This window comes from Hemitrygon akajei, chromosome 6 (genome assembly GCF_048418815.1).
Source record: "Hemitrygon akajei chromosome 6, sHemAka1.3, whole genome shotgun sequence".
Classification (NCBI taxonomy): domain Eukaryota; kingdom Metazoa; phylum Chordata; class Chondrichthyes; order Myliobatiformes; family Dasyatidae; genus Hemitrygon; species Hemitrygon akajei.
The window spans coordinates 126,026,642-126,044,251 of NC_133129.1; the positions used below are offsets into that span (position 1 = coordinate 126,026,642).

Here is a 17,610-nt window from a genome sequence, read left to right on the forward strand (position 1 = left end):
ATGCTAATCTTTGGAACTCCCCTTAACCAAACTCTCTCTATCAAACTCTCCCTTTCTGTCTCATTCATCAATGGAAAAGGAGTATTTAGAAGAGATTGATAGAAATTCATGCTAAGCAAGGGATTGCAAAATTACTGCAAGAAGACAGGAAAATGTAATTGAAGTTGTAATTAGTTTACACAATCTGGCTCAAGTGATTGAGTGATTACACTTGCCTTTAATTCACATGAACTGTATATTTGATGCAGTTGGTCAGTATTTTGATATTAACTCACAAGGGAGAGTGTATGTCCAATGGGGATTCAAGAACTGACAAGAAGCAGCATGAATTAGGAGCTAGAGGAAGAGCATTGAATTGAGCAGGAAATGGAAACCAAGCATGTTGAACTAAATATTCAGAGTATAATGGTGCTGTAATGGAAGAAGGGGTGGAAGAGAGTGGAACAGGTGGAACAGAAAGGATTTTGTTGAAAAGTTAAGGATATGAATAAGGAAAAGTTTATTTCAGAAAGTTTAAGAGATGGAAAAATGTATGAGTCAACATGTAAGAAGGTGGATTTGGGATTTTTGGCGATTAGGAAAGCTTCTACAAATTAAGACTTCATAGTTTCTTCACTTAATGGTTTTCAGTGTGGATAATTGCACAATATGACTTTTACTTTGCTTCTAGTAAGGCTTTTAAAGATTATTTTATGAAATCTGCTCAGTCATTGTTAAATTTCTGGCTAGTGTTCGAGGAGTGTAACATCTGCTTCTCACTTATAGTCCCAGCTGGAGCGGCACTGAAGAAAAGGAGGACTGACATAAAGTAGAGAACATTTAAAATATTACTAGACTTCTGTGGTGTTGAGTGTTGCTGTAAAGATCAATTGTAATATTCTAAATTGTTAGATTAGGAATGTCCTTAGGAAATTAGGAAGAATCTGAAAAATATAATGATACATAAAAATAATACTAACTTACATTTGTTGGCCAAAATCTAATATAGACTAATGAAATCTGTCTGGTCCTTCAGTTTATTTGATTTATTTTTGAGATGGAGTGCAAAACAGGCCCTTCCAGCCCTTCGAGATGCACTGGCCAGCAATCCCGATTTAATTCTAGCCTAATCATGGGACAATTTACCATAACAAATTAACCTACCAACCTATACATCTTTGGAGTGTGGGAGGAAACCAGAGCAGCCAGGGGAATCCCATGCAGTCATGGGGAGAACCTACAAACTGCTTATGGGAATTGAACCTATGTCGCTGGTACTGTAAAGTGTGCTAACCGCTATGCTACCATGCTTCTATGGCTATGTATATTCCTAACGGCTATCAACAGCCCCCATGTTGTGCTGTGAAAGCACAACCGTTGCTTCTCTCTTTGTTGATCCTTAAATAAGTAGTAAGTGCTTCTGATATTCTGCCAGAGAAAGTGGAGGAAGAAGATGATAGCAAGATTTAAGAGGCATTTAGGCAGACACATTAACAGACAGTGAATAGAGGGATAGGGATTGTGTATAGTTTAAATCTGCATAGTGGTTGTCACAGTCACAATGGGCCAAAAGGCATGCTCCTGATGTAGATTGTTCCATGTTCTTCGAGCTCCTGCTCAGTGGTTGTAACCATAGGCCTGAAGCAGATGTTGTACTTTGTTAACAATCCAGTTGTTGTCCAGTGTGCCTGAGAGGTTGCCTTTCGACGTCTGCTGGAAGATCATAAAATGCAATTCCTGTCTGTCACCTTGTGTGCACTGGTCTGCTTAACCCTGGTCAATGTCATATCTCCTCTAAAGTCTGAGACTAGTCTGTCCTTTGAACGTAGAGCCTGCAAATAATCTCAGGCACTTCGATGTGAAATTTGTAGTTAAAAGCAAGTAAATGATTTTAATAAAAATGTTAGAAATTCCTCATTTCAATGTGAAATGTAATAATCAGAATTTGAAACACAAAGAAGACAAAACTCCAGCCACATCATTCTTATTGCTAACATCCTAAGAGGAGAATAATCATTGTTTGTTGATAGATTTATAAATTCAGAGGTATGCACAACGGTGTATCAGGTCCTTTAGCCCAGCTCATCCCTGTTACCCAATATGCCTATCTACACTGATCCTATTTGGCTCATGACCCTTTCCACCTTCCCTATCCATGTACTGTACCTTTCCAACTGTATTTCAAATGTTGTAAATCTATATGTCTCTACCACCCCCTCAGACAGCTCACTCCAAGCATCCATCTCTATGTGTGTAAGTAAATAAATAAATAAATAAATAAATAAATAAAAACTGCCCCTTAGATCCCTTTTAAATCTTCCCCATCCACTTTATGCCAGTGCCCTGTAGTTTTAGATTTCCCTATCTGGAAACAGGACTGTGATCACCTGCCTAGTTCAGCCCATCATCATTTTGTAAATCTCTCCTCTCAAAACAATCACCTTCGATCTCTGGCACTCTAGGGAAAGCAGGTGAAGCTGATCCAATTGCTCCATGTAACTCGAGCACTGAAGTTCAGGCAACATCTGTAAAACCTTTCTGCACCCTCTCTAACTTAACCACATCCTTCCAATAGGGTGTTCACCAGAACTACAAACGATATTCCAGGTACAACCTAACCAGTGATTTGTGCAACAGTACCATGATGTCCCTACTCCTATATTCAGTACCTCGGCAGAGGAAGTTCAAAATAAATTTATTATCGAAGTATATATGTGTCACCATAAATGACCCTGAGATTTGTTTTCCTGCAGGCATACTCAGACAATCCAAGAAACTTAATGATCAATGAAAGATCACTCTCAACAGGGTGGACAAATACTCAATGTGCACAAGACAACAAACTGTATAAATGCAAAAGGGAAAAAAAGAAACAAGGAATAACTAAATAAGCACTAAATATTGGAAACATGAGATGAAGAGTCCTCAAAAATGAATCCACAATTTGTGGGTACATTTCAGTGCTGGGGCAAGTGAAGTTATCCCCTTTGCTTCAAGAACCAGATGGCTGAGTGTAATAACTTTTCCTGGACCTGGTGGTGTGGGTCCTGAGGCTTCTGTACCTTCTTCCTGAAGGTAGCAGTGAAAAGAGAGCATTGCAGTGGTGGTGGGAATCGTTGATGATGGATGCTCCTTTCCTGTGAAAGTGTTCTGTGTAGATGTGACCAGTGGTGGGGAGGGCTTTACCCATGACGGACTGAGCCATACACACTATTTTTGTAGGATTTTTCATTCAAGGCCATTCAGGCTGTCATGCACCCAGTAGAGGTGCTGCTGTGCTTTCTTTGTAATTGAACATGCCAGGACAGGTCCTACAAAACACCGAGGCAGGCATATCATACCACCCCTTCACCACTATATGTCAGCACTTTCAGGGAACTGTGTACATGCATCCCAAATTTTATTTGCTTAAGAAGCTTCGGGCCCTGCCATCCACAATGACTGAGGGTACACCTGGTAAGGCCCCAGGGATTTGTCCATCTTTATGCTCTTCAATACTATCAACACCTTCTTCATTGTAATGTCCGTATGCTTCAAGATATCATAGCTCTCATCCATGAACTCATTCCTTTTCTGTGATAAATGCAGATGAGAGGTATTTATTTAAAACTTTGGCCATCTCTTGTGGCTCCACATACAGATTATCCAAACTGACTTTTAAGGGGATCTATTGTCTCCCTTGATTTCTTTTTGTTCTTAATGTACTTACAGAATGTTTTAGGATTCTCCTTTACCTTAGTTTCCAGAGATATCTCTTGCCCCCCTTTACCCCTCCTAATTTTCTTGGTAAGAATATTCCTATAATCCTTTGAGAGACTTGCTTGATCACAGATGCCTATATTGGAGTATGCTGTAGCGGTGTGCTACACACAGCGCTGGAATAACGACACGCAAACTGTGAGTTGCAGTTGTGTAAAAGATTTATTCAAACTTTGCAGCCTCGCTTTTAAGCCTTCCCGTTTCCACCCTCCCCGGGCGGGAATACTGTTCACAGTCCCTTCCTGCGTGTGGGCTTTTCCCCTTGATGGTGAAAAAGGCCTGGCGCCCTTTTTGGGGCCGGCCTCTCTGCCGGCATGCGCCATTTTGTAAGCCAGTTCGAGTGCGCTGGACAGTGGGTCACCACAATGCCCCCTTTTTCCTGATCAAAGCTCCTCATATACCACGTTCCTTGATTCTGCCTGCATTGTCCTTCACTCTGACAGGAACATGCAGACCTTAAATTCTCCTTCTCTTGCATTTAAAAGCCTCCATTTGTCAGACATCCTTTACTTGCCTAAGAGCCTCTCCCAATCAAACTTTGCAAGTTCCTATCTAATGCCATCAACATTAGGACTTTAACTTGTGAACCAGTGCTAGCTTGAAACTTACAGAATTATGGTCTCTTTTATTAGAGTGAAGTAGTACTGTCTTATTTCACAAAATAATTGCATTATTTGAGGAAAATTGTTTTATTTGAAGCTACAGAGCAAAAATAACTACCTTCAGAATTTTCACATGATTGTATATCAAACTTTTTAAAAGATTTCTGGAACTCTATTTTTTCAGAATGCTTTATCACCTCCTCTTCATAATAATTCATAATTCATTTTGTCTGTTCGAACTGGGATGCTGTTCTACTTTTGCTGAGCACTTGCAGCTTCTAGACGTACCAATTACACCAGATATCCTAGGCTTCTGTGATTATATTCATGCAGATGTTGGCCTGCCTGATATCACTTGAAAATCATGCTCAATTAAACGTACAAATAATCTTTGATCTTTAAGCTGATTGAACAATTCCTAAATCATAAATCTCTTTAGGAAATAATGTTTGGAAAGTGAATGTTGTAATCACATGAAATTGTTCTGGTTATTAGTTTACAGAGAGGCAAGGTTAGTTTAAAAAAAATGAATGTGATTGTGATACCAAAATATTGATAAGGACATGTAAGTTGAATATGAGAGTAGCCAAGCAAGAAATATTGAACAGACTGTAAAATTTTTACAGAGATATAAAAAAGTAAAGTAAAACTGGAATATGCTAGATACATTCAGCAGGTTAAGCAGTTTATGAGGGAAGAAATGAAGAGATAATATTAAGCTAAAGTTAATATGGATCCCTTGCAGACTGAGACAGGAGAAATTGTACAGAGGAGTAAGACACTGGAATGAAAAATCAAAAATGTTGTGTGCCTTTCTTAATGAAGAAGAGCAATACATGTAAAGTGAATAAGGAGCTAAAAGGTATATGTATTAGGAAACATTACTGTTGGAGAGAATAATGACAATGAAAGATGATAAATACTATGTCATAGTGATCTGCATCCGAGGATTTTGAAGGAGTTGGCTGCGGAGAGGGTGGGTGTGCTGGTTGTCCATCGTTCCACATTCTATTGAATTGAGTATGGTTCCCTTGCGTTGGAATATAGCAAATGTAAACAACATTTAATAGAGAAGCCAACAAGTACAAACAAGCTGGAGGAACACAGCAGGTCGGGCAGCATCCGTTGAAACGAGCAGTCAACGTTTCGGGCCGAGACCCTTCGTCAGGACATTTGTACATGTTAATTTGACCACAGCGTCTGCAGTGTACTTTGTATTTAATAGAGAAGAGAGTGTAAAAGTTAGTAGAAAATTGCTGTAATCTATGTTCGAGGAAGTGGTAACAGGGCACTCAATAATATTATGAATGGGCAGAGTCAATGTAAATTTATGAAAAGGAAAATTATGCTTGACATATCTGTTTTATCAGGTTGTAACCAGCAGAACAGATAAAGTGAACAAACACACCATGTTGTGTATTTAGTCTTTGGAATGCCTTCCACGAAGTGCCACGTAAAAGAATATTAAACAAAATAGGAGGGCATAATATTCTGGGTAATGTATCGGTGTGAATTGAGGTTAGATCAAATAAGAGGTAAAAGAATAGGAACAAATGAGTCTTTTGCAAATTGGGACGCTGTGACTAATGGAGTGCTCCAGGGATCAGTGCGCGGGTGGAGTGGGCTCTAGTTATTTACTGCCTTTAACACTTTAGATGAAGTAACTGTGTAATGCATCCATGTTTGCTGGAAAAAGGCCTTGGTAGTTATGGGTAGGTTAACCTAATGAGCAAGAACGTAGCATATTGAATATAAAATTCCATATGCTCTCGATGCGGACTCCTCGACATTGGTGAGACCCATCATAATTTGGGGGTCCATTTTGGCAAGCACCGCCACACCATCTGCCACAAGCAGGACTTCCCAGTGGTCAAGCATTTTAATTCCCAATCCCATTCCTGTTCTGACATGTTGATCCATGGCCTCCTCTTGTGCCAAGTTGAAGCCACCCTCATGGTGGAGAAGCAACACCTTATATTCCATCTAGATAGCCTCCAACTTGATGGCATGGATATCAAGTTCTCCTACTAGTGAACAAATTCACCCCCCTCCCTCTATTTACCATTCTGACCTTTCACTTCTTCTCACCTACCTATTACTTCCCCCTGGATCACTTCCCCCTTCACTTTCTCCTATGGTCCACTCTCCTGTCCTTTCATACTCTTTCTTCTCCAGCCCTTGACCTTTCCCACCCACCTGGGCTTTATCATTCACCTTCTAGCTCGCCTCCTTCCCCTCCCTCCACATTTTTATTCTGGCACCTTCCCCCTCCCTTCTCAATCCTGAAGAAGGGTCTCGGCCCTAAAAGTCGACTGTTTATGCCATTCCATAGATGCTGCCTGACCTGTTGAGTTCCTCCAGCATTTTGCGAGTGTTGCTTAGAAATATAATAATGAAAACGTGAAAAATTGAGAAGATTGATCTCTTACAAAAGGAAATACATGGGAGAGCTCAGCAAATTAACTCCAGATGATGGATTTATTGCATGAGGACGGATTAAGCAACTTGTGCCTATGCTCTCTAACATTCATACAGGTGATTACATATCAGATATATTCTGAAATGTGCTAATTTCTTATGTACTTGGTTATGTAGATGCAGTGATCATATTTCCCCTGGAGTCTAGAACCAGCAGCCACAACCACAAAATAAAGGGTTAGTCATTCTGGATAGAGATGAGAAGTAATGTCATTACTCAGAGAGTGACGAGTTTTGGGAATGCGCTAACCAAGGAGGTTGTGGAGATTTATTATCTCAGTGTAGTCAATGCTAGCAAGTTTGTTTAGATATTAAGGGAATCAAGAAATATAAAGTTAGTGCAGGAACAGGCTGTTGAAATAATAGATCAGCTGTGATCTTATTGAATATAGAGGAGCAAGCACAAGGGGCTGAATGGCCTGTTGCTTCTCTTGAATTCTGTGTTTGACGAATGAGATGAAAATTGAAAGGCAAGTCCTGTGCCCACTATCACTGGAGTAGACCAGCTTGATACATGGCTTGTCTCTGTGCTGTGACTTTTATGTAATTTTTGTTAACCAGTTCTGGAAATCTGTTAATGCTCTGGGACTTCCATTTGTTTCTCACTGTGGAGGGGGCAAAACTGTAAAGAGAGCTTGAAATTAGTGATGAGGAAGAGACTGGCAGATCATTTGGGAGAGGATAAATTCTATAACAGTAAAAGAAATGTTAGGACTGCAGAGCAAAATAATTTTGAATTTAAAAAAATAATGTGTATTGGGGGTATTTGTGGTTAAGATAATATCAGAAAATGAAATTAAGAAATTAAAGGCAATTAATGTGAAATTTTAAGTACTTGCTATGAAGATAGAAATAGATGGTTTTGATCCACTAGACAGTGCAAAAAGTCAGCCGCAGAATGACTGTTAAGAAATAAATATCTGTAGTATTTGAAGAACAATTGGTAAATTGAAAAATGAGGAGTTGGTGTAGGACTGTGTGAGGGATGGGCTTGGGTATGAGCAGAAGAGATCAAGTACCCTAGATTAGAATATCAAGATGTAGAATCTTATGGTGAATTTGTGGAGCTGATCCATGGAGCCCTATACAGCTTATGTAGCATTTTGCCCCAAATGCATCTGGATGGCAGCAGGAAACGGGCAGAACACATGGCCCATCTCCAAAGTACTCTGTACAGGGTTCACTTTCATAACTGGCGATGGAATGGAGATCAGACAAAGCTTTTCTGAAACTTATGCCATGATATAGCCTATCTTTCATCACCACCAAGGTGAATTTCTATTCTATGCAGAAAAACTTGAACTGCAAGGTCAGTTGATATAACTATTAGGCAGCAGTTATCTTCTTCAATAGCAGCATGCATAAAACACTGGAGGAACTCAGCAGGCCAAGCAGCATCTCTGGAGAAGCGAATACAGCTGACGTATTGGGCTAAGACCCTTAATCCGGTCTCTTTTCCATAGATGCTGCCTGGCCTACTGAGTTCCTCCAGTATTTTGTGTGTGTTGCTTTGGATTTCCAGCAGCTCCAGACTTTCTCATGTTTGTCGTCTTATTCAGTACTTCCCATTGTCCATCATCTGTCTGACCATCGTCCAATCTGTGAGATCCTACTGACTGTCCACCATCATTCAAACACCAAGCCGAAAATATTATAAAATGATAAAACAATTAACTCAGTCTTTGTGTTAGCATGTCCCAGGATTTGAAACCTCAGATATTTACGGAGAAATAACTGAAGTCCCCAAGGTCAAAAGCACTAATATGATATTAAGTTAAAATGATGATGGAAGTAAACTCATAATATTTCTGATGGCACTTTACTGAACATAAGAAGATGCAATTTTATATCTGGCCATGCAGTTGTTAAAGCAACCTTAAGGGCTTGTTGCCTTAGCTGAATTTAACACTAAATCTAAGAGCAATAAAAAAATGACTAGAAGGTCACTGTTCAAAAATAAAACTTGAATAGATTGAATAAAACTCAATATTTCATTAACTGTTATCCTCATTTGGCATATTATTATCACTGCTTGAATAATTTGCTGAATTATTAATTTTTCATCCTTGCTATCAATAATGAGACTGCTATGAGCATCTCTTTAATTCATCTGCTTTGCCTGATCAAAACAGGCCATTGAAAGACAGTCCACCTTTGTCAGTGTCCTAATTTGCAAAGCCTTTGGATGGATTAACAATAGGAATTCAACTCTTTTAGGAAAGATCATTTCAAATACTTTTTGTGCTTTTCTGCTTCAATACAATTGCTGCATCTTTGAAGTTATTCAATTAAAGCACTGTTGGTTGTCTGCGCCTTCCAGCTCTCAGGAAAGAGTAATGGCTGTCTGATGTCAAATTTGAAAGAGGTTATCATATTGATCCCTAAATTTTAGAAAAAGAACAGATTACAAAGGCTTTTTGTTCAAAATTTCCTCATTTTAAGATGAATTCAATACCGCTTGAAACATCTTCCTCTTTCCCTGAAGGAACTGCCTTTAAACTGAACCTCTTGTTAAAATCAACAGCAGTCGACCTTCACAGGATGACTTTCATGCTGAGATCCATCTCTCAGGAACTCCACTGCCTCTCTGCTTCCATGCTGCTTCTATAACATCTTCATAGAGCAGGGGTTTTGAACCTGGGGTCCATGGACCCCCTGGTTAATGATAGGGGTCCATGCCATAAAAAACATTGGGAACCATGCCATCAAATCTTCAAGGGATGCAGAGATCCAGACCATCAACTACCCATTTACAATCATCTTGCATTAATCCCATATTTTATTCTTCCTACACTCCCTTAGATTTTACATACTAGAGGCAATTTGCAGTGGCCATTTAACCTTGCAGAATCACAGAGTAGCAGAATCTTTGCAAATACATTAAAAGGAACGCAGTAACCAAAAACTGATGAAAGGACAAATGGTTGTAATTAATGTGATGTCATCCCAATTTGCATCTAGGATATATTCCAAGCTGGTTTGTTTGTAGCTTGTGATGGATAACATCTTGTTTTATTTGACAGCTAGATTCGTCGAGCAAAAATGGTAGACCTTCCCAAGGTGAGGTTCACGGGTACCCAAGAGGATCCAGACAGACTTTGAACTTGACGCAAGAATGCTTGCCATGGAAGCCAGAGGTGAGAATCAGAAGCAGAATATGTGACCTTACCATGCACAAAACTAATCACCAATCTTTTGTAGTTGCACTTAATACTTAATTCCAGTTAGGCACCCCACCCCATCTTCTGATGCTTACTCTCTCCTCTGATGTTTATAGAAGAGCCTTGAAAACGTTCAGAGTTGACCATGAGCCAATAATGATGGATGGTGTTGTATAACTCTATTACACAAGCAAGTGCATGAGTCACACTGCCACTGTTTCAGCTTTTTTTGGGAACTGGTGCATGAAGTGTAAAAAAACAGAATCAATAATTTTGGTTTGAGTCAAATCTTCCCCAAGCCTGTACATGTTTTATCTAACTACAGACAAAATCAAGCTTTATAATAGATCTCCATTTAGAATCAAATTACATTTTGTTTTGAAGTAACTTTTCTTGTTTTCCCCTTCATGCTCTTTGGTTATTTTCATTCTATGTCAGTATAATTACTCTCTATAGCAGCTGCTGTTCCTTCTCTGGATGATCTGCAAAGGCGTGCATGTTCTGTGCATGACCAATGTAAATGCCATCTTCCATACTGGCTGTGAGGGGCAGGTTTATATTTACCCAGTCAGAAATGAGGACAGAATTAGATCCCCCAACATAAGTCCATTTATGTTTACTTTTCTCTAATCTCCAAGTTGCCTAACTCTTCCAAGTTTCTGAACCTGTGCTGACATCTGTTTATGCCTTATTGATTGAATCCTGTCCTTTTTTTTGTTTTCTGCACTCTACAGTGTGGGTCTCGGCTTAGATCAGGGTTTCTCAATGGGGTTCTGCGGAACACTAGGATTCCACGAGAGGTCACTAGGGATTTTGTGAGACATCATGATTTTTAAAAAAACACGTTTTTTGAACTTAGTGCGACACTAGTGCTTACAGTGGTGGGCAGTGACCGAGCAGCACCGTTAGCAATCTTGTTAGAGGTCTCCAAGCACAGTATAGCAGTGCGCAGAAGGATCATGTTTTTGATGCAAGATGGGGGAGATCGTTGATAATTGGTGAGTGCTGTATTGCACAAAGGGGAGGACGGTATGCTGATGATTGGTGAGCACTGTATTGAATAGAGGTGAGGATGGTAGGCTGAATGTGAACACTGTTTTACACAGACAGGAGGATGGTAGGCTGATGGTGAGAGCTGTATTGCACAGAGGGTAGGATGGTAGGCTGATGAGGATTGTGGAGTGTATTTTCGAGCATGGAATGGACACTTAACTTGGACTGTGATGTCATCTTCTCCCTAACAAATTACCTCCCCCAACTTCCTCTTATGTGCCACCAGCTGACAAAATGTAAGGAAGAAACTCTACCAGTGTAGTAGAAAATTGGAGGGAAATTTTCATTCTAATGAAGGAATTTTTACATGCTACAACTTAGCTGCTGACCTTCCACTTTGCTGTTGTTGTAAATGTTGCAAAAGGTGGATTGTGTAGGTTAGAAGTGAATTAACTTCTGAAGATTTCATATTTGTTGTGGTTTTGTCATTTAGTTATTTATTATGCCAATCTTTTTTATATTTTGTTAACCCCTGTGTTTTATAGATATATCTGACGGTCCAATCTTCTGAATCATTTCACTGCACTAGTGCAACAACGGGCACGAAAAGTCCATCTTTACAAAGAAAGCTACTTATCAATGGGTTTTTACATTGATTGGTGATCCAAGTTGTTCTATTCCATTGTGCCTAGTCTGTGGCAAACAACTTACTAATACAGTAATGGCTCCAGCAAAATTGAAAAAATACTTAACTACAAATGTGACATGTAAAAGTGCTGGTTATTTGAAATGGCTATCGGAATCTCAAAACAGAGTAAAGCTTTTGTTTATAAGGTCATAGTCAGTAAAAGGACTCAATAAGCAAGTTATTTAGTAGTAGAACTTATTACCCAGTTGGTGAGAACCTAATAATGCTAGCATGTAAAATTATAGTGGGATAAAATGCTAGGTCAAGATGCAGTATGAGAAAATGAAAAGGTTTCACTCTCAAACAGTATGGTAAGTCAACATATTGAAAACCTGTCACATGATGCTGAAGAGGTTTTGTGTGATAAACTGAAAAACAACAGCTTTTCTATCCAGGTTGATGAGTCAACAGATTAGATTTCATCAATAAGTGTCATGTGGTAGCATTTGTAAATGGTGGAGAAATGCAAGAAGATTTTTTCTGTTGCCAAGAGCTGCCCAAAACAAGCAAAGGCCAAGATATATTTAATGTTTTGTCTTCATATCTGGAAACAAACGGTCTGACTTGGAGGAATTGGATTGGAAACAGTGTTGTTTTGGCTTATGGTTTTTAGTAATTTTACAATTCAACATTATCAATAAATTTTCTTGTCGTAAATATCATTAATTAAAATCAATTTACAACTTTTATTTTAATTAAATCTACTGAGCCTACCTTTAGAAGAAATAAATCCCAGTTTGGTTAAGCCAGTTATTTTAGAGTTTATTATATTTGCCTTTTGAGTTTTTAAATTTATGAAATGGAAAGAAAGATATTATTTTCAAGAAAGGTAAGCTAAGCTTAACTATCTTGTTTTTTTTTCAAGAAAGGTTGGCTAGAAATCCATTCTGTACTCAAAAGAGCATTGACAATTATTTTTGGATTGTTGTATCTAGAACTGACTAATCATGCTAAGTACCAGAAGCTGTAGATATAATAATTTTTTACGCAGGGTTTCCCTGAGACTTGAAAATTATTTCAAGGGTTCCTTCAGAACACAAAGGTTGAGAAAGGCTAGCTTAGATGTTGCAGTACAGAATAAAGCTGCAGCATCTCAGCTTGTGAGATACTTTTGACATGTACTGATTGTAGCCAAACTGACTTGACGGTGTTAGGACAAATCCAAGCCTGCTTCAGTTCATTCACAGTGTTATACCCAAACGGTCTTGGAATTCTGGCTTGAAAGGGTTATTTTATCCAAACACATCCATTTCCATCAGGTAGGTCTGATTAGCGTTTTTGTGCTCATTCCCTGCATCAAATGTAATTAACTGAAAGGGCCTGAAAGTGGTGACATAATGGTGCTACTGGTAACACAACCATCTCACACCTCCACACTTGGATTTTGTTCTGATTTCCAATATTTCTTGTGTGGCATTTGCACATTATCCCTGTGACCTCATGGAATTCCTCCCACATTCCAAAGGCATGCTGTTTGTTAGGTTAGTTAGTTAACGTAAGTTACCTTCGGTTTAGGTGCCTGATGGGAGAATCAGGATGGATATAGTTACTGGCCATGTGAGGAAGAGTAGGGTAGAGGGACATAAAGCCTGGGATAAAGAACGGGATTGATGAGATCAATTTGAAGGCAAGCAAATGCTGAATGGGCTGAATGTTCTCCTTGAAACTGTAAGGGAAGTACTTCACCAGTTCTTACAGAAGCATGATTTAAAGTGTCTGGACCATCAACATCTGGTATGGGTTTTGCAAGGCATGTGATCATAAATCCCTACAAAGGATTCCAAGGAAAGCCAAGACAATCACTGGGGTCTTAGAGATATTTGAGTGTGCAGGGCCCTTAGCATTGTCAGTGATCCCTCCCATCTATCAAACAATCTCTTTGGCTCCCTACCATCAGGTAGGAGGTACCGTAGCATTAGATGAGAACTGTTAATACAGGAAACAGCTTCTTCTCTCAGGCTGTAAGACTACTGAACACCTGCCACCACTCAAGCCTTATCATGTCAGTCAAGTTATGCTGTTTACTTTTTAAAGTTCAAAGAAATTTTATTATCTAAGTACATATGTGTCACCATATACAACCTTGAGATTCATTTTCCTGCAGGTATATTCAACAAATAGTAACTATAACAGGATCAACGAAAGATCAACTAGAGTGCAGAAGACAACAAAATGCAAATATAAATAAATAGCAATAAACATTGAGAGCATGAGAAAAATGTGACAAAGTAAGATCGTTGGTTGTGGGAATATCTCAATAATGGGGCTAGTGAGTATAGTTATCCTCTTCTGTTTAGCAGCCTGATAGTTGAGGAGTAGTAACTGCTCTTGAACCTGGAGCTGTAAGTCCTGAAGCTCTTGTACCTTCCACCTGATGGCAGCAGTCAGAAAAGTGCATGGCCTAGGTGGTGGGGATTTCTGACAATGTATGCTGCTTTCCTATGACAGTATTTAATGTAGATGTGCTCAATGGTTGGAAAGGCCTGTATTGTATATGCACCTTATTATTTGTTAATTTATTTATGATAATGTTACTTTATGTGTTATGTGTGTGAGTTATATGTACTGTGTTGTGCATCTTGGTCCAGAGAAATAATTGTCCGGTTTGATGGTATACATGAGTATGGTTGAATGACAATGAACTTGAACTTGAACTGGTCAGCAAAACTATGTTAACTTCCAGATAGCAGAATCCTTCCAAACCAGTTGCCCAGGCCATTTGAAAATGTATACTGTGCAATTCTATATATAAAATCATTGGATGCAAGTATTGATAACAAGGCTACCAGAAATTCAAGAATGTCAGGTGGCAGAAGTGAGTCTAGTTGATATTACTAAGGGGAAGGTGCTTGGGAAGCTGGAACGTCTAAAGGTAGTTAAGTCACATGTCCCAGATGAACTACACCCCAGGGTTCTGAAAGAGGTAGCTGAAGAGATTGTGAAGGCATTAGTTGTGATCTTTCAAGCATCACTAGATTCTAGAATGGTTCAAAAGCACTCAAAAATTGCAATAGTCACTCCACTCTTTAAGAAGGAAGGGAGGCAGAAGAAAGGAAATTATAGTCCAGTTAGCCTGACAAGATGTTGGAGTCCACTATTAAGGGTGAGGTTTTAGGGTACTTGAAGACACATGATAAAATAGGTCAAGGTCAACTTGGTTTCCTTAAGGGAAAGTCTTGTCTGACAAATCTGTTGGAATTCTTTGAGGAAATAACAAGCATAATAGGCAAACAAGGGTCAATAGAAACTGATCAACTGGCTGGTGTGTTTACGGACATCTTTAATCTCTCACTTCAGCAGTCTGAAGTACCCGCTTGATTCAGTAGGCATTATACTGGTACCTGTGAAGAACATGGTAACCTGTCAATGTACAGTAGCACTTACATCCACTATGATGAAGTGCTTTGAGAGGTTGGTGTGGAAGCACATCAACTCCTGCCTGACAAGCAACCTGGATCTTCTCCAATTTGCCACTGGCACAACAAATGCCATTTCACTGGCTCTTCACTCAACTCTAGAACATCTGGACAGCAAAGATGCACACATCAGGATGCTCTTTATCAACTACAGCTCGGCATTTAATACTATCATCCCCACAAAACTACTCAATAAGCTTCAACACTTCCTTGTACAATTGGATCCTCGAGTTCTTCACTTGGTGACACCAGTCAGTTCAGATTGTTGACAACATCTCCTTCACAATCTCCAACAGCACAAGTGCACCACAAAGTTGTGTGCTTAGCCCCCTCTTTTGCCTGCTTTATATTTATGACTGTGTGGCTAAGCAGAACTCCAGTGCCATATTTGCTGAAGACAGTACTGTTGTTGCCCAAATCAAAGGTGGTGATGAATCAGCATATAAGAGGAAGATTGAAAACCTGTCACAACAACCTGCCACTCAATTTCAGCAAGACCAAAGAGCTGATTATTGACTTCAGGAGGAGAAAATCAGAGGTCCATGAGCCAGTCTTCATTGGGGGAATATCAGAGGTCAAGAGGGTCAGCAACTTCAAATTCCTCGGTGTTATCATTTCAGAGGATCTATCCTGGGCCCAGCACATAAGTGCAATTATGAAGAAAACACAGCGTCACCTCTACTTAGAATTTTGCGAAGATTCTATATGACATCTAAAACTTCGACAAACTTAGAAAGATTTGTGGTGCAGAGTATATTAACTGATTGCATCTGGGTTGGTATGGAAACAGCAACGTCCTTGAACAGAAAATCCTACAAAAGGTATTGGATATGGCCCAGTCCATCACAGGTAAAGCCCTCTTCACCACTGAGGACATCTATATGGAGCACTCCCAGAGGAAAGCCGTAAAGTCTTCAAGGCCTTCAGGGATCTCAGGACCCACATTACTGTGTTCAGCAACAGTTGTTACTCCTCAACCCATCAGGCTTTTGAACCTGTGTGGATAACTTCACTCAATTTCACGCTCTCCATCTCTGAACTGTTCCTCCAACCTATGGACTTAATTTCATGGACTCTTCATTTTGTGTTCTCAATTTTATTGCTTATTTGTTGTTATTATTTCTATTTTGCTTTTGTATTTGCACGGTTTGTTTTCTTTTGCACATTGGTTATTTGTCCTGTTGTGTGCGGTCTTTCATTGATTATATTATGTTACTTAGATTTTCTGCATATGCCCACAAGAAAATTAATCTCAGGGTTGTGAATGGTGGCATATATGTACTTTGATAATACATTTACTTTGAACTTTGTATTCTTGGAGTTCTAGAAGGCCTTTGACAAGCTGCCACACAGGAGGCTGCTAAATAAGAGCCCATGGTATTACAAGAAAGATGTAAAGAAGATCAGTTGACTGGTAGGACACAAAGACTGGGAATAAGAATGGGAGAGCCTTTTCTGGTGGGCTTCTGATGACTAGTGGTGTGCTGCAGGATTCTGTGTTGGGACCGCTTCTTTTCATGTTATATGTCTTGTGGGTCTCATCAGCATGAACAATGAGTCAGCTTACAGAGAGGAGGTGCAGCGACTAATGGACTGGTGCAGAGCCAACAACCTGTCTCTGAATGTGAACAAAACAAAAGAGATGGTTGTTGACTTCAGGAGGGCATGGAGCCACCACTCCCCGCTGAACATCGACAGCTCCTCGGTAGAGATAGTTAAGAGCACCAAATTTCTTGGTGTTCACCTGACGGAGAATCTCACCTGGTCCCTCAAACCAGCTCCATAGCAAAGAAAGCCCAGCAGCGTCTTTACTTTCTGCGAAGTCTGAGGAAAGTCCATCTCCCACCCCCATCCTCATCACATTTTACAGGGGTTGTATTGAGATCATCCTGAGCAGCTGCATCACTGCCTGGTTCGGAAATTGCACCATCTCGGATCACAAGACCCTGCAGCGAATAGTGAGGTCAGCTGAGAAGATCATCGGGGTCTCTCTTCCTGCCATTATGGATATATGCAATACATGCTGCATCTGAAAAGCAAACAGCATTATGAAGGTCTCCACACACCCCTCATACAAACTCTTCTCCCTCCTGCCATCTGGGAAAAGGCACCGTAGCATTCGGGCTCTCATGACCAGACTATGTAACAGTTTCTTCCTCCAAGCTATCAGACTCCTCAATACCCAGAGCCTGGACTGACACCAACTTTCTGCCCTATTGTCTTGTTTATTATTTATTGTAATGCCTGCACTGTTTCGTGCATTTTTTGTAGTCCTGGGTAGGTCTGTAGTCTAGTGTAAATTTTTTTCTGTGTTTTTTTATTTTACGTAGTTCTGTCTAGTTTTTGCACTGTTTCATGTAACACCATGGTCCTGAAAAACATCTCATTTTTACTGTGTACTATACCAGCAGTTATGGTCGAAATGACAATAAAAAGTGACTTGACTTGAATAGGTCAACGGCAGATGCAATCTCAATGGCTCTCACCTAGGCTTTAGAAAACCTGGATAGGCTTATTCAGAAAGTCAGAAGGCA

At 39.7% G+C, this 17,610-nt stretch overlaps 1 protein-coding gene across 1 annotated transcript in view; it reads left to right on the top strand.

Moving 5' to 3' along the window:
• The window catches only part of LOC140729448 (N-acetyl-beta-glucosaminyl-glycoprotein 4-beta-N-acetylgalactosaminyltransferase 1-like), an 813,083-nt gene that overhangs the window by 420,701 nt on the left and 374,772 nt on the right, over window positions 1-17,610 (top strand). The window contains exon 3 of the mRNA XM_073049203.1: window positions 9,842-9,955. Within this exon, the coding sequence (XP_072905304.1) occupies window positions 9,842-9,955 (114 nt within the window). The remainder of the gene's footprint in view (window positions 1-9,841; window positions 9,956-17,610) is intronic.